Raw genomic sequence first — 24,131 nt, forward strand, 5'->3', positions numbered from 1 at the left:
TGAATTGCTTTTTACGGTATTTGTCTATTCTACAGGGATGTTCTCGTCTTCTGTTTTAGGATGCATCATGCATGGGGAGGAGAATTTGCTAAAGTAGTTGTTTGTCAGGGCGCCTGGGTGGCTCAGTCGGTTCAGCCTCCAACTTCAGCTCAGGTCATGCTCTCACGGTTCCTGTACTGCCAATGCAGAGCCTGCTTTGGATCCTCTGTCTCCCTGTCTCTCTGCCCCTCCCTGCTGGTTCTCGTTCCCTCTCTCTCAAAAGTAAAGAAACATTTAAAAACAATTTTCTAAGTGGTCATGTGTCAAAATACTTTTTCTAGTTTTTCACTTGTCTCTAATTTTACTTGTGGTGTTTGGGATACGTGGAAGCCTCGAATATTCAAGTAATCAAGTGAAATCTTTCTGCCTTTGAAATAAAAAAGATTTACTGGTATGTTTGCCTAATACCTAATGATTTTTGTTTTTTTATGTACATATTTAATCAACCTCAAATTCATTTTTATACAGTATGATGTTCCTTTTTATTTTCAAATCGTTAGCCATTTCTCTCCATTAGCGTTTATCAATCTGTCTCTTCCCACACTGATAGGAAACTCTTCTTTTCCCATACCCTTCATTATATATATTTTTAATAATCATAGAATTCCTATTCTGGTGACCTTTTGGTTTCCTTGTTGTACCTGTTTTACTTCTGTCACTTTATTGTGGGGGCAGAATTCAAAGACAGCCCTCGAGATTCCCCGCCTTTCTGACCTATACCTTCTCCCAAGTTTCAATTAAACACTCATTTATGGACCCCTTGGAGAAGATGAAGGCTCAAAATCAGTTAACCTTAAGCTAGGTAGATTATTCAGGTGGGCCTGACCTAGTCACCTGAGCCCTTTAAAAGCAGAGAGTTTTCTCTGACTGGACTGGCTGACTGCACGGGAGGAGTTAGATGTGTTCTGGTTGGCCTGGAAGGAAACAGGCGTGCATCCTGCAAGCTATCCTGGGGCCACATGGCGAGGAATAGCAGGCAGCCTCTGGAAGCTGACGGTGGTCCCAGCTCCCAGCTAGATGGACCGCAGGGACCTCAACCCTACAACCTAAGGAAATGAATTCTGCCAACAACCGATGAGCTTGGAGAAGGTCCCTGAACCCAGATGAGCCCTCAGCCTGGATGGTATCTTGATTTCTGCTCATGAGACCCTGAGTAGAAAACCAACCCACCTCTTGCCAGACATCTGATGTACAGAACTGAGAGCTAATAAGTGTCATTTAAAGCCACTAAGTTTGTGGTAATTTGTCATATGGTAATAAAGTAATATATTTATTTTTTTAAGTTTATTTTATTTTAAGAGAGAGAGAGAGAATGGGGGAGGGGCAGAGAGAGGGAGACAGAATCCCAAGCAGGTTCCGTGCTGTCAGTGCAGAGCCTGATGCGGGGCTTGAACTCACAAACTGTGAGATCGTGACCTGAGCTGGAACAAGAGTCGGACCCTAACTGATGAGCCACCCAGGTATCCCAATAACTAATATATTTATAATGCCCTTTCACAATCAATACATCAAAGCCCCATCAAATTCTTTTTCAAACTTAGCTGTTCTCATTCATCACCTTCCCAGAAGCACTTCAGATTTTCTTTAAAACAAAACAAAACAAAACAAAACAAATCCCATTGACCTCTCCTGGTGTCCTTCTTTTAAATGTATGGATTACTTGGGAGACAGATGTGAATGGCCCAGGGGCTCACCGCCTCCCTCCTTAGGCGGCCTGCCAAGGAGCAGGTGGCTCAGCAGAAGGAGCGGGTAGCTGGCACATGCGCTGAGCTTCAGAGGCTCCCCTTTCCCAAATGTCCCTTTCTCAACCATGAAGCTTGCACTGTTATGAGACTGCCCTCCCAGAGCACTGCTCACTGGAATCCACAGGCTCTCCTCCAGCCCGCACACTCTTCCCAGTAAATCCGCCTCCACCAGGAGGCAGCACGCATCAGTGACCCCTGACCTACGAGCTCCACACCTACTGTTCCCGGCTGCTCTTGGCTCCCACACCCACCACCCCGTCCATACCCTTAGCATTGAGTCTTCCAGTCAAAGACCAAGACTGTGTTCCTGTTTAGAGGCATTTATGTTCCTCAGGGATGATTTGTAATTATTTTTAAACAGATTATAACTTGTTTTTAATCTGCTTCTAAGTACTGTACTTCTCAAAGTCATTATGACTGCCAAGCCTTTTCTATTTATAACTAATATATGCTGGGATAAAGAGAAGTGTGGAGGGTCTATATATTTTTCTTTTGATTTTTAACCGGACACTGTTTCAGTTTACTAATAAGTAAGGTGTAAGTTGACAAAAAATAATGTATTTTTATTTTTATTCCTTTTTTTTAAAGTATTTGTATTTTTACATGGGACCATTTATCTGGGCCAGTTGTCAGACTGAGGAAGAATGAATCTATAATGATGCCATCCAGACCCTGGGCACATGACTGCAACCTTTCCTGCCCACTGCTCACACTTGTGCATGTGCTCTGGGGATAGTAGATAGCAAAAAAAGGAACATTTATCTTTTTTTTTTTAAGTTTATTTATTTTGAGAGAGAGAGAAAATGAGCAGGGGAAGGGCAGAGAGAGGGAGACAGAATCCAAAACAGGTTTTGCAAGCACGGAGCCTGATATGGGGCTCAAACCCACAAACTGTGAGATCACGACCTGAGCGGAAACCAAGAGTCAGATGCTCAACCTACTGAGCCACCAGGTGCCCCGAGAACAGTTGTCTTCATCGCTTAACTGCTATCACAGGTCAGGTTGCTTCATTTCTGGGAACCTTAAACTCAGGATTATGAACCAAAGTATACCTTCTCCTTTGCAATGGCATATGAGGCGTCTTGATAGAATGTCTCACAAGGCACCCTGGTGGCCACTGTCCCTCAGCTATTCAAAGTCAATTGTATCTCACTACTCTCCAATCCAAACAGATTAAAACTTCTTGCTGCTCTCTGGATCTCTTTCCCTCAACATCTCAACATTTATTTCCGTTCTGCTTTTACCAGCGATGTTCCCACTGTCTCCATAGCCTTCACGGTGAGAAAAAAATGTGCAGCCCTTAGACTTTGCTGTGCAATAACGGAGACTGCCCCTCCATTGGCAAGAACTCCAAGGTCCAGAGTCCACACTAAAGACATGGCTTGCCAAGTAGCAAAATTAGTTCCTGAATTTGTAGATAAATTTGTTTCTGATGCTCATATCACTGCAGGTATAAAAAAACACAGTTCTGGGCTCCTCCACGTGGTAGACATCTGACTCCACTGCCAGGACACAGACTCAGCGGGCCTCCGTGAAATGTGTGAGAAGCCATGGGGACCGATGTCCACCCATCTGTGACTTTGTCCCGTGTGTATCTGGGCATGATTTATTCACAGCTTTGAGAGGAGATCAAAGTGAAAGCGATCTTGAGTGGTGATCACATCATTTTTGCCGGTCCCTGAACTCAGCTCGGATTCTCTGTTCTAAACAAGCTTAGCCCCATTCTGGGCTGATATCTCACCTAGATAGCTAGATCCTCACATGTATTTTTACTCCAGCCCCCTTCCCAGCTCACCATGCCACCCTAACTCTTGACAAACTACTTTTCTGTCCAATACTAATTCTTGTTTCCCTCGTCTTTTTTGTCAATAACTGAACTTGGCCCAGATGTTCGATGCTGTGTTTTCCCACAGAATACTTAGGCCTCCAACTCTTTCCAGCTTAGTGGAAAAAGGAGAGGGGACAAGCTTGTTCCAAGAGCTACCTCTAGACCACTGAGTCATGGCTCTTTTCTCTGCTGTCCTTTGCTTAATCAAGGTCCTACCATTCCTACTGGCTTAAGAAAGTTAAGATATAAATGTGTTTTAGAATGCAACTGATCAGGATATGAACGTACAGTAAATTTATTACAAACAAGAATAAAATTATTAACAATGATAAAATGTGGGGGGAAAAGGACTTTATTTGTGCAGGAAACTCTTATTACCTGTAAAATATTGTGTAACTACCCAGAAATAGTAAAGTTTTTAAACTATGTGTATATTAATCTGCACAAAGTTATTCCTTGTCATTGTCTTTAATAGAAATTATGTGTAGATTACATAGTTAGCCATTTCCAATGAATATGGAAACAAGCATAATGCTCTCTTCAGTTTTCCTAACCATCTACTATAGTACGTATGCTTTAAAGAAAAGGACAATTCTTGGGTCCCTGGGTGGCTCAGTCTGTTGATCATCCGACTTCAGCTCAGGTCATGATCTCCTGGTTCATGAGTTCAAGCCCCGCATTGGGCTCTGTGCTGACCGCTCAGAGCTGGGAGCCTGGAGCCTGCTTTGGATTCTGTCTCTCCCTCTCTCTGCCCCTCCCCAACTTGCACTCTGTCTCTCTCTCAAAAATAAACATTAGGGGCGCCTGGGTGGCGCAGTCGGTTAAGCGTCCAACTTCAGCCAGGTCACGATCTCGCGGTCCGTGAGTTCGAGCCCCGCGTCGGGCTCTGGGCTGATGGCTCGGAGCCTGGAGCCTGTTTCCGATTCTGTGTCTCCCTCTCTCTCTGCCCCTCCCCCGTTCATGCTCTGTCTCTCTCTGTCCCAAAAATAAATAAAAAACGTTGAAAAAAAAATTTTTTTTTAAAAATAAACATTAAAAAAAGAAGAAGAAGAAGAAGAAGAAAAGGACAGTTCTTGGAGAAGACAACAAATTCCAGGAAGACAAGGTGCAGTTCACTTAAACTTTATTACATATTGTTAATATAGTTAGTAGTAAGAGCATACACTAAGTCAGGTTTTCTTCTGTAAAACTGTATAAAATTAAAGATTTCAAACTGAACTCTTAACACCTAGATGCCATCTATAGTTAAATTTTGGCTAAAATGTTTGAAACACTCAGTAAAAAGAGAAACTATAGAAAATCTTTTGTATGTTACCAAAAAAACCTGTGGACCACACATTACAATTTAGAAGGAGATTACTTAAAATATGGATTGTACGCTCTTCTAATTTTCATTGAAACAGATTTAATCCTGACAGGGGAATTGTTTCTGGTCCATGTGCCCCACTGAATCCCGGTTGAGACCAATTTTCCAGGGAAGCGATGAATGCCGTTTAGATTTGCCAGGCCACACTGGCTGAACCACCAGCCAGTGTTGTTACTGAGGCGACTACAGCTTTTCACAGACTGACCACTGACCAGGCATGCAGGGTGACAGCCGTCATTATCGACATCCGATGTGCTGAAAGGCATTGCATTTTGGTTATCTTCTTTTCTGAAGCCCCGGAATCCATCACCTGGGCAAAACAGGTTTTTTAAATGACCAAATTTAAACGTACTTTTTGTCATTTTAATTGGCCTTTACCAGACTATCGTTACAAAGCATGGCATCTAGAACTAAGGTTTACATTATTTTCTACTAGCTATCATATTAAAGTCTCCCCTCCAGTTAGGCTGAGCACTGGGTGTTGTATGGAAGTGATGAATCACTAAATTCTACTCCTGAAGCCATTACCAGCTTGGATTTAAATAAAATTTTAAAAAAATAAAAAATATGAAAACAAAATCTCTCCCCCAGATTGCAATATACCAAAATCTGATAATGAATTCCTCAACATGATAGGCATCTTTAAGTGGATATTTGGTACCAAATCACAATCCACAATGGAAGTTTGGCTCTGTAGACGGAATCAGGTAATTTAGGCCAAAAATGGTGCTGTACAAAACTGTCATACTTTGGGGAAGGGTAATGTGGTAATTGGTAATTTAGGGAAAAGAATAATTTCTACGTAATAATAATACATAGTAAGTTTTCATGCCACCTCCATCCTCCATCACTTTAAATAAAGAGGCAGGGATGAAAGGGAATCTGCTACATTAAGAGGCTTACGTTTGTAGCTGCACAAGTTGTTTGGTTTTATTTAGGGGCCCCCAGGTTTATATCACATACGCAGTTACCTCAAGCATATAATCAGCTACCTTCCTGAGGTGAGCCCAGAATGGCTCTCCACATGACACATGGAGAGTAGCTCAAGTACTACCATTCCTAAAAGGTCCACACTGGGTTCTGCGTGTATGGTTTCCCTGATACTCGCCAAAACCTGAAAGAGTAAGTATCTTGGTCAAGGCAGCCCATGTAAGTAGGTAGCAGGGGCAGAAGCCATGTTTTGTTTGAATCAAACTATATAAACAGAAGGTTCTAATTAGTCCCATGACACCTAGATTTCACTTGCAGTAAACTGTGCTCATCTTTTGGAAACACTAACTTAAAGTAGAGCTGTGCAAAATCTTTGAAGAATCCAAAGCCCACATTTGTTTCATCATGTTCCAAATGTTTGGCATCTCTTGAGATAGGTCTTTGAGGAGCCTGGAGAACTTGATACAGGGTAGTGGCCCATCCTGTTTGCCAGCTGTGCTGAATATTAAAGCCTCTTACCCCGCACCTCACAGGAAACAAAATGCCCACATTGCAGGTATTTGCAGGGAGAGTGTGATTCTCAACACCCACACAGTGCAATGCCTCTCAGATTTCAGATGAGACAGCATTTAAGGAGCATTGCCTAAGTTGTACGGTTGCTCCACAGACACTTTCCCTGAACAAAGTCCACCCATCAGAAGGGAAATGTGATAGGAGCTCCCCACTGGATTATATTTATAAACAGTTTTTAAAATATAATGCATAGGCCTGTTTTTAAGAAATAGCCCATTAAAACTCAGTATCATGTTTTCCGTGAAAATGTAGTTACAGAACATGTCCCTTTGTTTTCTCTGGGAACCCAAATAAATCTTTGCCAGTTTTAGAATCAGGAATATTTGTCCTTCTCCTGGGAGAACTGTTTGCTCAAATGTTAGAATTTCATATTTATGGTTTTGCTTTGAGCTAAAAATCAAATTTGTAGCTCATCTCTACCATGCACCTGATCACACTTAACCCCTGGTTTCATCTGTGTTTCTATCTCCATGTCCCATTGGCATCTTTTTCTTTATTTTGATTGTATTGTGTGATCAACTGTTGAAAGTTAGTTTACAACCTCATTGGGAAAATGCAGAGTAGGGCATAGCAAAATTTGAGGATTCTGTAATGAAACACTTGTGTAATGACACACTGAGTCTTCTAACTAGATCTCAGTCCAATAGAGAAACCCCACACACTTTTACTAACACAGTAGCTTCCATATTTAGATAGTTCTTTACACTTTTAGAGAGGCAGCATTAAAAATTGCATATTGTAACTCTTGAAAATTTTCCTTATCTATCAAGATTTGAATTTCAGACTTTTTACCTAACATCCCAAGGTGGACAACTGTACCAGACAACTCTTCACTCTCAGAAATTTTCCTCCCACTGTGCCTTGACTCAGCTGCTTTCTTTGCCAACATTCATTTGCCAAAAGCCTATCCCTTCCTGCAAGCACACATTAGTGGTTCTCAACTATAAGGTTGCCAATACGTCCATCTTTGAATACAAATACCTGGGCCCAAACTTACTGAATTGGATTCTGCAGTAGTTTGTACTTTTAAAAACCTTCCCACGTTGGATCTAACATTAACTCCTTGCCGGAAACCACCCTTCCATAAAGATTTTCCAGATGCGATCAGTGGAGATCATTCTCTCCCTCTCCTAAATGTCCAAAGCTCTATCAGTATTCAGTATTCCACATTTCTGGGTTTATCTCCCTTCTATATTATAATCAGTTAAAGAAGTGGGAACATATCTCACTCACTTTTGGATTTCTAACACTAAATATACATAATTAACAAGTACCATGATGAGCAACAACAGGAGAGTTGAATTTAGTATTAACTCAAATTTAAAATTTCAGCATCAAATTATAAATTTAACATGAAGTATTTTGAAGTTCTTAAAAATTAAATTTATTTGGAAATGAGTACATGCACCAAGGTATAGTGGGGGAAAAAGCCGACCAAACTAGTGGCTCTATCAACCCGGCTTCTTGCCCTGGCTCAGATGTGATGAGCTGGAGCAAGTCCCTAATGTTTCAGGTTCCTTACCTGTACACTGAAGGAGATCGGCTCTGACATTCTGTGATTCCTAAATGCCAGCCTCTCAGAACATGAAAACGTCAATAATTCCTTCCCAGCCTGCCCCACAGACTCTCCTTCTAAAGAATCAGCTGCCATGATACATGGAAAATAGTTTTAAAGAATATAAGCTCTTCAAAGACACAAGGTGGGTCGATGATCATAGCAGGGTTTCAAAGCTCAGTTTTCTCATCCCGAATCTACTCTGTTATCAGTTATCTGGCATAGACCAAGCGAAATAACATTACTTTTATCTTCACCTAATATCAAGTCAGCTATATTTAAGTATCCTGCATCACTGGGGGGAAGAAAAAACTTACCAGCATTTCCTGAATACCGTCCTAAGTGCATCTTAAAAAAACTTGTTTCATCTTCTAGCCAAAAGTTGTCATATGATGCGTAAGCAAATGTGTCGTCTTCAGATTCCAGTGCAACATGCAGCATAAAACTGGTGTTTTTCTGATTTACTATATAAAAAATCTTTTTTAGTCCTAGCCAAAATTCACCTGTTTAAAAAGAAATGTTTTTTCAATATATTTTAATACAACTTATAATAACTCCTTATTATTGAGGGTTTGGTGTTAGTTTTTAATACTGAAATGGCTCACATAAATTATTTGAGAGACTAGATAGCCCTAGCTCAAATTCAAATTATCAGTGTTTGTCTAATTTACAAAAAAAAAAAAAAAAAAATACACACACAAATACATTATATAAATATATATATAAATATATATAAATGTATATGTGTGTATATATATGTATATATATGTATATATATGTATATATATAAAATCTTATATGTATATATATGTGTATATATATATATATATATATATATATATATATATAAAATCTTCCTATTTCACTAGACTGGGAATAACTAGACTGTTTCATTTTTATCTCACCAAATTAAATTCAAAAAGTCATTTAACAATTGACCAAAAATTCAAGATCTACCTTAAGGCATGTCAACAAAAACCTGTTGAAATACTGTGGCAGGTAACAAAATGATGTGTACTCAAAAATGCTAAGAGTTTTAACCTCCAAAGTGGCAGGTTCTAAAGAAACATTTCCTGAAAATGCTCACTTGCAATTATTTTTTCTGTCTTTTAGAATGATGCTCTGTGAATATTTCTTCATTACAATGCACTTTGTCTGTTACCCATGTATAAAAATGTAATGTAATGTAATGAATGAAAATGAAATGGTGTTTGTAGATCCAGGATGAATTAGTAAATGTGGTGTTTGGACAGCATTCTTCTTGCTGTTCTAGCTAATGGTTTTCGACCCCACTCCCACCCCCCATCCCACCCTCACCCAGCCTGGCATAGCCTCTATTCTGGAATATATTCCTGTACCTGAATCATTAAATTCCTGAAGGAAGGAAGGGTCTAGTCCAAAAAAACTTGAGAGAGTTGGGGGACAGTGTGACAGCATTCACATTGTTAAAATTCTAGCTAAGATACCATGTCCCTCTCCAGAGCTTACGAGAGGCACTAACTGAACCCCACTTGGAACTGAAAAATACCCTAAGGAAGCACAGGAAGAAAGGAGGTATATAGAAAGAAAGGTGGGTCTGTTTAGTGTCCCCAGCCCAAGACACTCCAATGTAAGTGTCCTTGCCATCCTGCCCCTCTACCCAGCCCCTAATTTGGCTTAACAGTATATTTTCCTTAATCCCAAGTTTATTTTTTAAAATATACAAAGTACAAGGCAGTCTGTTCCCATGAATTGTACCTGCCTGAAGACATTTTTCTCAAAATTCAGTTAATTTCCCCATAGAAATAAGCATAAAGTGAGGAAGATGACAATTTGGAGCCTGTAGATCTAGGACTACTTGAATCAGGAGGTAGCACTTACCAGAAAATTAGGGGTCATGCTAAGAAAACACAATATATTAGCTGCACTCCATAACATGGCAGCTATTCAGCTTTATTCATAATACATAATACATAATTACATTTCACATCCTTTCTACAATCACTAGCATGCAGTGGGGTTTTTGGCAACACAATACCACCACTTACTGAATCTTTGGATGACCTTATTATGGGATGTTAAGGCTTTTAAATTAAAACAACAGCAACTTAAAATAACAGCATAAAAGTGATCAAAATCATCTGCGAAAATTCCAACAAAGGTAAAATTCTGCAGTGTTCACAAATACTAGAATTTCTGTTTGCTGGCAAAAGAAATACTGTCATGCAGCAATAATGTAAACAGATTTTACAATTCTCTTGAGGTTTACAGTTTTCAAATTTTGAGGCATTGATTCTTACTGATATTTTTATACACTCCTCCCAAGTCATATAATTTGAATCTGTACACCATGTACCTCGATTCTCCATTGGTGTAGACCCAGCACACACCTCAAGAATTTCAAGGTTCATGACAACCCTGCTTGCCATTCAGTGTTCCTTTCTACAAAAGGTTGTTGAGTATCTACCAGAATTCTGCTGGGTGCACAGTAAATACCTAATAGATACCCATTTTAGAATTTTCACTCAACCCCATTTCAGCAGGTATCCAAAGATAACGATTTCCATAGCCCAACTGAAAACCCACATGTTCTAAAATAACACGACATGAAGAGAAAGTAAGTCCTATTTTGATAGTCACAAGGATTTGCTATTTTTACTAATGATTTTGACCAACAGATAAACTATCAGTGTCATGCCAAAAAAAAAAAAAAGAAAAGAAAAGAAAGAAAAAGAAAAAGGAGAAATAAAATATGACCTAAAAGGTCACCAAATCCGTCCAGATAATCACACCACAGCCTCTGGAAATCAGTGATCCCGTCAACCCTTTTCTGTATCACAGTCCATCCACCTCCTCTATAATCCATGTCACACATCACCTAAAACAGGCCCAGAAAAGACAAAAATCACATACTATCATTTTCACTCATTGATGGAAAACTTATGCTTCACCCTCAAGCCTAGAGAAAGAGAAGACCGTTGCACTAAAAGTTTCAATGCAATTGTATGCTATTAATACATTCAGACATTTTTAAATCTCTAGAAAGGACACTTTATTAAAAGGCAAACTTGAGTCCAACCTAATTACAGTCTCCTGTGTCAGTCATTCCGTTACAGATGCAGTGTTGGTAGCATTTGAGGTCACCCTCTTATTCCTCACATCCACAGATAGTTTTCAGTTGAGTGGTGACCCTGCCAACCTGTAGCAGAAAGAGGAATCTAACTCCTTCGTATTAAAACAGTGATGTTTTTTAAGTTTTAACCACATATGCGTGTGGGCCTGTCTTTGATCCCTCTTTTCCCCAGAGGCATGAACGGCCTATGTCCAGATGGGATCTTCAGACAGGAAGGTGTGATCTGTGCCTCACCACAGCCTGTGATCCTGGGTGCATCTGTCAGTGCTCTGTAAAATCCCCCTAAGAGGACAATGGTAAGGACGCAGAAAATCAGATACAGTTGTCCCCATTAGAAACTTCCTGCTCACAGAGAAAGGCAGTGTGGAGGAAGTTAGGGAATCAACACCTTCCCATGATTACAAAAGGTAATAATGCTTCCCACTCTTCACAAAATTAAAAGTCTTCCCTCTCCATGTGGGTTCAGGCTCAGTTTTGAATCTGTAGGTGAAGCAAGTTAGGTAATTTTTTTTTTTTAACACATTTATTCTTGAAGGAGAGACAGAGTGTGAGTGGGGGAGGGGCAGAGAGAGAGGGAGACACTCTGAATCTGAAGCAGGTTCCAGACGTGGGGCTCAAACCCAGGAACCGTGAGATCATGACCTGAGCCGAAGTCGAATGCTTAACCGACTGAGCCACCCAGGCGCCCCAGTTAATTTTTTAAGTTTTCAGTTTATTTTATTATTTGAGAAGGGTGGAGAGACAGAGAAAGAGAATCCCAAGCAGGCTCTGCACTGTCGGCACAAAGTCCGACTCAGGGCTGGATCCCACGAACTGTGAGGTGCTGACCTGAGCCAGAATCAAGAGTCGGACACCTAACCGACTAAGCCACCCAGGCGCCCTGCAAGTTAGATAATTTTACAATTATTTCCCTCCTAAATCCCAATTTTTTAACATCTGGTCAATGGATGTCAAAAAGCAAGGTTAGTAAAAAAAAAATTAGTGAATAATGTTGGTAATTTCAAGATGAGGAACTTGTAGTATCTATTCAGAAAAAAAACTACTGTGTAATGAAGATTATCAATAAGGTGTGAGATTGGCATCATAAACGTTCTTATGCACAAAAAAGCAAGCAGAAAAAAAATATGTGTAAATAACTTATACATTACCATATATATTACTATGTTAGTATTATATGATATTATATATATCCTGCCAATAATAGATAATTTTGGATAGAAGTTTCTTCCAGAAATCCTAGACATAAGGGTAATGTATTTTGTTCAATTTAAAAATGGATTAGCTTCTCGATCTGTCTTATAGTGTAGTGAAAGTGGTTTCTTATTTATTAATTTCTTATATAACCACATAAAATCATTTATCACCCAAAGAAAGTATAACCACATACAGGAAGGGAAATCTAAGTATGTTTGGCAAGCTCCAAGGCACAGCACCACACTGCTTTCTAATATCCACAAGCTAATTAAAGTGAGCGTTTCTACTGCATATTTAGATTGTATATAAGATCCTGCACGAAATGTACCTACTGCGGAGTGTAAACATGACACCTCACATGGAAAAGCGAAAGAATCTCAGGTTCTTTTACTGGCTTGTGGTTTGGGCAAAGAATTTCAGAAAATCAAAATTGGGAAACTGGAACTTCTACCCACTTATTTTAAAAATTTCAAGGAAAAAATATGAGAAGAATTAAAATTTTAATATTAATTAAATAGATAGGTTGCTTATCCTATTCCACATAATAAGGGAAGACTTTACCTCAAATGGGTAACTAGATCCTTCCGGGTAGATTATATATAAACCACTTGGTGTTTTGGTGACAGAGCCAATGGTGTCTTTAATATCAGTACAATCTAAACCTAGAAAAGTAAAATTAGTTATTTAGGATATTTTCAAGTGTACACTTAAGACTTAATCATTTTGCTGTAGAGATCTGACAGTGCTATCTGAAATTATGAATATGATTTCCATTGTGATATGATTTTAACTTCTTAGAAATAAAAAAAATCTCGATTTTAGAAATCAGGAGAAAATACATGTAAGAAATGAGACTAAAGAATTTATGTTGGAATAAACCTTCACTAATAACATTGCTGTTAGTGATTAGCCCTCCATACTACTTAAAATTTTCATTTGGGACCCACATTTGTTTAATATAATTTATAATCATTTAAAAAAAATTTATAATCATGCATTCTCACCCAATAAGTAATTCCCTTTCAGGAATCTAGGCTTATCTTGGGGACATAATGTGTAAAGGAAGTCTATGTGAATGGGAAGGAGAAACCCAAATGAATAAGTTGATTAACTACTACTGACACATCCTTGACTACTGGAGACTGCAGAGACTCTCGCTAGGGACCACTGTTACAAAGAGCCAAGGGAGAGGACAAGGAAATCACTCCTCCCCAAGAGGAAATTATGCTTGCGGCCAGAGCCTGCACTGCCGCCTATAGTTAAAAGTGTAGCGCCCCAGAATTGCCTTCTCCAAAGCATCCCGCTTCCCAGGGGACTGGAAGCACATTCTGTGGGTAAGGGTGTTACATTTATTCTAAGACATTTTACTGTGTATTATCTTCTATAGTAATAAAATAAAATCAACCCTTATATTGTTAATCACCTGGTGAAACAAACACACGAAAGCCTGAGACTCCAGAGCCAAAAGCCTGCTTACCGCCCTAGCTCTTCTCCTCAGCAGCCGAGAACCCTTAGCGAACTTACCTGCCCGCTTTTCTTCTATCCTTTTAATAGTACTGTCTACTTTGTAGTGTTATTCTGGCAATTTACATACAAGGCATAGGGAGAGCACTTAGCATAGTGCCTGGCACACAATACGTATGCAGAAAATGTCATCTACAGAAAATTCGCTGTAAAAAATTGTTTGCTTCCCCCTTATTGCTGGAAGATATAGATCCGTTGCTTGTGTTCTGAATTGCTAAGACATTCTCACACAACCTTATGCTCAGAGCTGTGCTAGACGTTCACAACGAAGGACCGATCTGGGCTGGAATCTCCACTCTGCCATCACCATTCACATAAGTATGAACGCATTATTTAGATTTTTCTGGGCTGCATATTCCTCCTCTGATGATCCTCATCACCACAGCAAACCCTTCTATTGTCTTACTGTCATTCAGGCAGTATTCGAAGAGCTTTTCGTGTACTTAGCCATGCAATCCCCACAACAACTGTGAGGTACGTACTGCAGTTTGCTGATGAGGAAACGATCAAGGAAACAGGCCTCAGTGATTTGAAAACAGGTGGTCTGACCTCAGAGTCCACGCTCTTAACTACATGAGCTAAAATAAAAATGTAAAATAAAATACCATGCGGAAATGCCTTAGTACCTGACACTTAGGAGACTCTCAGTAATTGTTTATTTTCTTCCCTTTGTAAGCAAAAAAATCATACAGTAGGCCCTCAATAATAGTTATTTACTTGGAACTCTGGTATGAATTCATAATTGTAAGAGTGATGGGCTATTTTTCTTAGAAACACAAGCCTCTAGGAATTACTACACTGCATTTGAATACAAAAGGTTCTAAATTCCAGTTTATTTCTGTCTTAAGTTCCTTTTCTATTTCAAACTTTAAGTCCCAATTTGAAATATTTCAGACAATTCAAAAAAACTGTTTGCAGGCAGAAAGAACTCTGAAAACTTTCTTTTCTTCTGACTGAAGACTAATTATGACTAAAATGTAAAGGACAGCCCAGAAACTAGTTACATAAAAGTGTTCCATCTGCGGTGGACTCGGGTTATCTGTGAACAGCCACGGCTTTTGGGCACCTGGAAAAGTTTCCCGATTCAGGAAAGTACATTTGTCTGGGCGGACGGCGGCCTCAGGGAACGTATTACCCCTCCAGTCTGTTAGATAATAAGGAGCTGTATTTTATAAACAAAACCTCTCAATGCACCAACCCGTCCAGGAAAATTTTACGCAATAAAAGTCAAGTAGGAAGAGGCAGAAATAGAAAAGTTCTCACCATGTGACTGCACTGGCCTGTGAGGAAGAGGGTCCAGCTGTTTTCGGAGAACTTCTGTCGTCAGAAGGAGAACTCGATTCATGAGCTCGTTAACCTGAACAAACAGGCGCACCTTTCAGCACGTTTATATTTGAACAAAACTCCTTTCTCTGAATTCTGTAGCTGGCGTCCCTCAGCCTCTTACAAAGCAGCTCCGCGGTGTGTAACAGTGTCCGCCGCCCCACCCTGACGCCCCCAGCGCCGCAGCAAGGCCGCCAAGGCACCTGTCCGGTGGGCGCCGTGTACCCCACAAGTGGCTCACCCCTGCCCAGGTGGGCTTGCAGGCCATTCATGGACGCGAAGGCACCTGGCGGGGGGGGGGGGGGGGGGGTGAGTGGGGGCGCTGTGTACCCCGCAGGTGGCTCACACCTGCCCAGGTGATCTAGCAGGCCCCTCGTGGACGCGAAGGCACCTGGCGGGGGGTGGGGGTAGTGGGGGGCGCCGTGTACCCCGCAAGTGGCTCACACCTGCCCAGGTGATCTAGCAGGCCCCTCGTGGACGCGAAGGCACCTGGCGGGGGGAGGGGGGGTGAGTGGGGGGCGCTGTGTACCCCGCAGGTGGCTCACACCAGCTTAGGTGGGCGGCTCCCCCGCCGGTCTCCCACCCTCGCTCACCTCCAGACCGGTCCCCAAGTGGGTCCTTCACCTCCCCGATCACACACTACTGGCTGCCCCTGTACACCTGCCGCCTGCCCGCACCGCTGCAAACAGCAACCCCGAGCAGAAGAGACTCTGCTTTCTGAGCCGTCTCTGCGGCTTCCGAAGCAGGTGTGCGTCTTCGGAGACTCAAACCTCCGGCTCTAGCACCTGGAAAGCTATCCCCTAGCGCGGACCGCGGAGTTCTCTTCTGCGAAACGCTGACAGCGTTCACAACAGGCTTTCAGCGCGTCCTCCTGTCCACTTGACTGCGCGCCCCTGGAGTGAAGGTCCATTTTTTTATGTTTGTGTTTTTTAATGTTTGCCTGAGGCTTCCTGGGATGCCTCTAATTGAGCAGGCAGTAAACACATGGCTACACACAAATGCATTAAAAAATTAAACAGTTGTACCTCTAATTGTATCGCTGTATCTGTGCAATAACAACACAAGAGGAAAAGGTCCGTACCTGACTGGATAAATAATCCAAGGAGGTTTGTTGCTCATCCATCATGTTTCTTAGCAGTTTTTTGGTACTTCGTGTGTAGGAAACAATAGAATTTTGCAAATTTCCTTAAATCATAATAAAAAGTGTTTGCTAAATATTGTTAGAGAAAATACGGTGAAAAATAATGAGCTTAAATGATTTTGGATAAACATAAGACACAATATATCTCCATCTATCTAAATACTCCAGTTAGTATAACTTTTGTTTAACTCAGGATCACCCAAGAAAATAATTGTATCCACACTGGTTAATGAAACTATGCTTTCTAATAGTTTAGATTATCCCCAAATAAGTGAATCTGATATAACAGAGAGACAGCATTTTGAATATTAACTTTCACTTTATGAAATGAGAGATACAGGGGCACCTTTGAGGCTCAGGCAGTTAAACGACTGACTTCAGCTCAGGTCATGATCTTGTGGTTAGTGAGTTCAAGCCCAATGTAGGGCTCTGTGCTGACAGCTCAGAGCCTGGAACCCACTTCAGATTCTGTGTCTCCCTCTCTCTCTGCCGATCCCCAGCTCGTGGGCTCTCTCTCTCTCTGAGAAATAATAAATGAATAAACTTTATAAAAAAATAAGATGGGAGATATGGAAGGAGGAGGTCTGGGAGTCCTCAATCCTTATCATATAAGAAAGGAAAAGGCAATAATCTATATCATGCAAGTTAATTTTCAAAATAAATATTTCTTTTGTTCTATTGACTCTATGTATTTTTATATAAACAAATGGCAAACAAATATAAATGATAAATCTTTTTTTTTAATTTTTTAAATGTTTATTCATTTTTGAGAGACAGAGCATGAGTGGGGGAGGGGCAGAGAGAGAGGGAGACACAGAATCTGAAGCAGGCTCCAGGCTCCAAGCTGGCAGCACAGAGCCCGATGTGGGGCTCAAACTCACTGACCACAAGATCATGACCTGAGCTGAAGTCGGACACTCAACCGACTTAGCCACCCAGGTGCCCCTATAAATGATAAATCTTAGAGTTTTGGTTGGTTGGTTTCTGATTGAACTTTTACTATATATTTTCCTTTTTTTAGAAGGTTGGTTTTTTTGTTTTTTTGTTTTTTTTTTTTAATTTTTGGGACAGAGAGAGACAGAGCATGAACGGGGAGGGGCAGAGAGAGAGGGAGACACAGAATCGGAAACAGGCTCCAGGCTCCGAGCCATCAGCCCAGAGCCCGACGCGGGGCTCGAACTCACGGACCGCGAGATCGTGACCTGGCTGAAGTCGGACGCTTAACCGACTGCGCCACCCAGGCGCCCCAGGTTGGTTTTTTTTTATGTCAAAGGAATCTCACTCAGAGAACAGTTGCAAGAACAGTTTAAATAACTTTCCTAAATCATTTGACACCAGGCTGCCATGATGTCCCTGGATATTTCAGTCTGTATTTCTTACACCAAAGACATTCCGTACAACACAACTCTCAAAATCGGGAAGTAATCATTGACTATGATGTATTCCCCGGCCTCATACAAATTTCGCCCTTTACAGCAAAAGCATGTACACATTATTGCACACATTATTCTTTAAGAGGTGACTTTACTTCTACATTCCTAATTTTCACATTAATAATCCTTGGTATCTTAAAATGCACCCCATCCAGGCTCATCTCTTTTCTACTTTCAGTCTCTTGCTTTCCATTAGAGCCTTCCTGGATTTAGGTGTCTGTCTTTATGGACCTAAGTGCAACTCACCGGTTTGAGAAATAGGAGATGCTTGTGTTGCACATAGAATTGAACACATTAAAGTGGGCTTTTTATGCTTTCTGGCCTAGGATTTACATCCTTTAAGACCTAGACCAGATCACCACTCCCTCCCTTTCTGATTCTCCTTCTTCATCCCACCCTCATGTGCATATAACAGGCCATGAAAATTCCCACACTGTCACTCAACAGTTGCAAACAAAAATCAAGACTTTGAAAGTTTATTTTTACATTTTGCTACATAAATTGGCTATGAATTTGTAATATGCCTAATGTAGTATTCATTCAGTATAAATGAATTTCTCCCTCAAAACTAAGGTGAAATTTCGTAATGGCTCAGATGGAAGTTTGAGAATAGCCTCTGGTGAACTGATAAAACGGAACTCTCAGTGCTGTCTGGCTCGTCCCTCTCCTCTGCTGCCAGCTGAAAGGGCTACGTGGAAGGATTCATTCATTCATTTACCAAACACTTACTAAGCACCTACTGTGTGCCAAACACAGAAAACCTCTGACCTAGAAGGATCAAGATACATATAAAATGACCCAAACAAAGCTAAGGCATATTTCTTTCTATGTATTCCATACCTTAGAAGTAATAAATCATATACCCTTATAATTGTGATTATTTTTATTACTTACTACACATGAAATGTTTTTCTTCTCGTGTAATTTTAATTTTAACATCACACAACTCTTCACAGTCTTCCTTATAAACAGTATCATTACTTTTACTCTCATCTTTTGCATTAGATACATCTTCTACAGTGTTGACTCCTGGAGAATCCTTGACATTAAAAAAATAGAAATGAGAAAAGAATATATGAAGTATGTTATGTGACCTATACATAATAAATATAAGAAGAGTACATGGAAAAGGTGAAATCTCAGGACATACACAAGGATGATCACTAGACAAGAACATAATGAACTGGTTAGAAGTCTACAAATAAACCTTATGGGTAAATTTTAAGGGTCAATAAAAAGTATACATTAATTCAATATTTTTGCTCTCCCCTTTTCTTCCAAATACCAAAAGGATATACTTAGGGTCTACTTTCTATAACCGTGACTCCATGGCCTTTATCCTTAACTTTGGCATGTTTCCACATCTGATACAGCGCTGAGCCAGCCTTCTGCCAAACATCTGGGAATCTGAAGTTCCTTGAACAGAACTAAGAAGGTTCCCTGATTATTCTCCATAGATTACATTTCTATGCCAAATGGACTTTCTGCCAGCAATTATCAGGAATTAGGGGTAGAGGTGGATGTGTGGGAGGCTTGTCACTTTTATGTAAGCTAAAGTATTTACAGATTTGAAAGGTAAAGTACTCATTGATTTGAAAGATATCAGAACAGAAAAAAAGCCTGGGATTTTCCTTTGCAAAATCAACAACAGATGTCATCTTAAAAAGCCAGCTACCAGCCGCCGTTCCAAAGGTATTTATTCTTATTAGTAAATGCTGGTTTTTCTACATAAAACATTCTTTGGTGGAAGTTATACAGACTTAAATAACTGTTTTTAAAAGAAAATAGTAACAAGCTTTATCTTCCTTTGACCTGGATATTGAGAGAAAGGTGAAAAGCTAATCATAGTATGAAAGATATTTGCCACCTAAAGATGCTTATATTTTGTTACATGGACCTACTTTTAACTTCTTATTCTTTCCCTTCTACTTCTGTAATAATAGGCATCCTAGATGTTTTCAAAAACCTGACAACAACTACATTTTCCCAGATCTAAAATAAGGTTTTTAAATTTTGAGTATTTTAAAGAACTATATTATTATTATTTCCGTAGCTTTCCTAAAATTTATCTTTATGAAACCTTGGAACTTTGGAATTTGGGATTGATATCACGGTAATACATTGTAGAACATTTTAAAATCATAAACCAATATTTAACTATGTAGAGATTCAAATCACCATCTACTCAGAGTATTACATATACTTTATTAGCTGTCACTTTCACATTGTTTTAAATGAAATTTTCTAGTTTCCTGGAAAAGGAAGCACAAGACTGTGTTTGAAATATAAACGTTTATAAAATATTTATTTTTTTAAATAACAAAATAAATTTTTTATTACCTACCAGGTATTTCATTATCAAAGTTAACCAGAAAGTTGCCAGCTGGTTTTTAAGTTAGGCCTGTAATTTCTTTAAAATTTTTTTCACGAGAAATATGTTAAGTGTCAATCCTCAGTTATGGTTTCCTAAGTTTAAAAATAATATTTAAGCAGAATCTCAGCATTTCTAAATACTTTAAGTTTTCCATAATTATATTGGATGGTACAATTAATCTTTTCAAATTTTAAATATGTATCTTGAAAACTATATAATCATACTTCCTAGGTCAAATAATATTGCTGAAATTCTTACCGTAGAATGATGTACACAGTTACCTTGTATAACTTCTCCACAAATAAAAATAAATGTATTTAAGAATAGAAGTGAAGCTTGAGGAAGATACATCATATTCTTCTTGAAGAAATGAAAAACTTCTTCAAATACCAGTCAGCTCTCTGTGGAAAGAACTACAGTGCATAGAGTCTTCAGTTAAAAACTTCTGGAAAGTGTACAACAAAAACAGAAGCCAAAACTTACTGGTTCCATGCCCTCGTTTGAAACAACACCCTTCATACGAAAAACAAAGTAGCCTCTAGAGATCCTGTCCTTTTTAAGTTATGCAAACCTTTTTTTATCACTACATGCCTGCTTTTAGAATACAGGCAATAACTAGATAAATAAATAAATGGATGAAACGTGAATTTATAAAGTCATCTAATACTAAACTATCCCTCAATAACTGTAAACCAGTTTGCATAAAAACAGTAAGGAAGTAGAAATGAATGATGGAGTAGAAAGAATGTTATATTGAAACTGTTTTGGGGCATCTGGGTGGCTCAGTCCTTAAGTGTTGGACTTCGGCTCAGGTCATGATCTCGCACTCTGAGTTCGAGCCCCACATCAGGCTCTGTGCTGACAGCTCAGAGCACGGAGCTTGCTTCAGATTCTGTGTCTCCCTCTCTCTCTCCCTTCCCCCACTTGTGCTCTGTCTGTCTCTCTCTCTCTCTCTCTCTCAAAAATCAATAAATGTTAAAAAAAAAAAAAAAAGAAACTTTTTACGAAACACCAAGCAGAAATGCAACCAATGTGGACATGCAGGGAAGCTAATTCAGATGTAAAATATGCTTCTACCTATTTTAAATTTAGCCACCAATGATGGTCACATGAATCCTATCATTACCAAATTTTACAACTCTGATTTGTATGTTTTACATCTGTATTACTAAAACTTCAAAAATTATTAACATAAGGGAACTATTGTTATTGAAAATGATCACTCTCTCAAAGCTGATAGATCAATGTCTGTAATGACTCTTCAAACACTCCCTTACAACAGTTCCTTCTCTTCAGTATAGAAGAGACATGTTTCTATACTGAAGAGTATAGTATTCATTATGCTAAAATAAAATAAAATAATCCAAAACTTTCCTGAGTCTTGCTTCCTATTCAAGGTATTATATTCTCCATTTTATTTGCCAGCCTCAGAAGTACCAGATGGGGACCACGCCATGGTTTTAATGGCACTAATATAGTGACTGGGACCACAGGCACTAAAATATTAATTAATGAAATAATATCTTAAACCAGTTATGTATTCTCTGACTTCACTTCCTCACCACCACTGTTTAACCCAACCACTTATCTCCTACTCTCCTGAGGAGTTTGGGCAAGCCGGCTCTGGGACCAATCTGCCTGGGTTTGAACCTTGACTGTACCACTCCTTTGCTCTGGGACCTAATATCACTATAGCTTGATTACTTCCTTTGTAGAATGAGGACGACTGTGTGGATTCAATGATTTTTTATACATAAGCACTTACCACAATGCATGACAAAAACAAACATCCAAATGTTAGGTATTACTATTATTACTATTATTTGACTTGATCTATATTGCAGTTCTAACATTGCTGACAATATTGATGACCTTTATCATCTATATTAGGAGTAGATGAGAAGTTACCTCTAATTCTAAATTTCTAGTTGAAATCTTACAAAATTGTAAGATTTATATTATAATTTATATATTTATATATATTATATATATATATTTATATATTTATATTATTTATATTTTATATTTATATAAATATAAATATTTATATATAATATAAATATAAATAAATATATATATATATTTATTTATATATATAAATAAATATATATAATATAAATATATAAATAAATATAAATATTTATATATAATATATAAATATAAATATAAAATATATATTTTATATTTATATAATATAAATATTATTTATATTATATATATTATATATAAATATATATATTTATATATTTATATTATAATAGAACTTCAGTAATTTTATATCAGCCAGATGTTAAAATTCTTTGTTCTTTCACACCTTTCCCAGAGACAAATCCAGGAAATTCTTACCAGAGCAAGAAAATACTTCAGCAGAAGATGCAAAAAAATAGCCTCAGTCAAGATGAAAGTGGAAGCTCAAAGATTGTCCATCTCAGGCTGCTTTGCATAATTCACAAGGTTTTTATGGTATTCAAATTAGATAAGCTATGTGAACATGCTTTGCAACCATAAAGGCATTATTACTGGTTTCTTTTGTAGATAGAACATCATTAACAACTTATGAGACGTGTGAATGAAGTGGGGTGTCTACTAGACATGTCCTAATCAGCTCATGTCTGAAGCCCAAGTCTTATTCCTCCCCCTTCAACTTGCTCCTCCCCATCTTAGTAACTGGCAATACCTTTCATCCACTTGGTTCAGGCCCAAATCACAGAGTCACATTTGACTTCTTTTTCACTCACAACCATTTCACTCACTTGCCACAACCATTCATCAAAACATCTTATCGGGTCAAGGTTGAAAATTCTGAACACTTTTTGGGGCGCCTGGGTGGCTCAGTCCGTTGAGCGTCTGACTTCGGCTCAGGTCATGATCTCGTGGTCTGTGAGCCCCAGCCCCGCATTGGGCTCCGTGCTGACAGCTCAGAGCCTTGAGCCTGCTTCCAATTCTGTGTCTCCCTCTCTCTCTGCCCCTCCCCTGCTCATGTTCTGTCTCTCTGTGTCAAAAAAATAAAAAATAAAAACATTAAAATTATGAACACTTTTTACCACTTCAATCACCACCATCTAATCTCTCCCCTGACCTACTGTAATGACATTCAAACTAACCTCCTCATTTCTAGCCTTATCAACTAGAGTCTAGGTTTCCCTATAGCAACTAGAGTGATATATTTCTCTCTCTCTCTCTCTCTCTCTTTTAAATTTGAGAAAGAGAGAGCATGAGTGAGTGGAGAAAGAGGCAGAGGGAGAGAGAGAGAATCCCAAGCAGGGTCCATGCTCATCTCGGAGCCGGACATGGGGCTTGATCACACAACCCTGGGTTCGTGACCTGAGCCAAAATCAAGAGTCTGGAGCTCAACTGACTTAGCCACCTAGGTGCCCCTAGAGTTAGCCTTTCTAAAGAGTGACTTACAGGGGCGCCTGGGTGGCTCAGTCGGTTAGGCGGCCGACTTCGGCTCAGGTCATGATCTCGCGGTCCGTGAGTTCAAGCCCCGCGTCGGGCTCTGTGCTGACAGCTGAGAGCCTGGAGCCTGTTTCAGATTCTGTGTCCCCCTCTCTCTGGCCCTCCCCTGTTCTTGCTCTGTCTCTCTCTGTCTCAAAAATAAATAAACGTTAAAAAAATTTAAAAAAAAAAAAAAAAAAAAGAGTGACTTACATCATATTTTTCTCATACTCAAAACTCTCCAATGGCTCCCTCTTCATTTGAAGTTGGATATTATACTGATTCCTTGAATACTGTCTAAATCCCTTGTAAGGCTGAAGTACATCCACAAGGCATTTCTACAATTTCATGTCCTCGTGCACTTCCCCTGCCTCACCCTCTTCTAGACACAGTATCTTCTCTCTGGTCTACAAATATGTCAAATATAGGTCTTCTTGCAGAGCTTTCTGTATCTACAGCACCCTCTGCCTCTGACATTCTTCATCCAGACATCTGAATGGTAACCTCCATTCTTCGTTCAGACCGCTGTCCTAGTTTCCCTTCTTCTGAGGCTTTC

At 39.4% G+C, this 24,131-nt stretch overlaps 1 protein-coding gene across 1 annotated transcript; it reads right to left on the minus strand.

The window, feature by feature from the left end:
* Nucleotides 1-4,718: 4,718 nt before the first annotated feature.
* ANGPTL5 (angiopoietin like 5) lies at nt 4,719-20,551 on the minus strand. The gene is made up of 8 exons (XM_058686444.1): nt 20,396-20,551; nt 18,658-18,802; nt 16,271-16,374; nt 15,130-15,223; nt 12,904-13,004; nt 10,773-10,893; nt 8,354-8,539; nt 4,719-5,288 (listed from the first exon to the last, which is right to left on the minus strand). The coding sequence occupies exons 1-8, from the start codon at nt 20,489-20,491 to the stop codon at nt 4,969-4,971; spliced, it is 1,167 nt and encodes a 388-aa protein (XP_058542427.1). The 5' UTR covers nt 20,492-20,551; the 3' UTR covers nt 4,719-4,968.
* Between the last annotated feature and the right edge of the window lie 3,580 nt (nt 20,552-24,131).

The sequence above is a fragment of the Neofelis nebulosa genome, chromosome 10, assembly GCF_028018385.1.
Source record: "Neofelis nebulosa isolate mNeoNeb1 chromosome 10, mNeoNeb1.pri, whole genome shotgun sequence".
Lineage (NCBI taxonomy): Eukaryota > Metazoa > Chordata > Mammalia > Carnivora > Felidae > Neofelis > Neofelis nebulosa.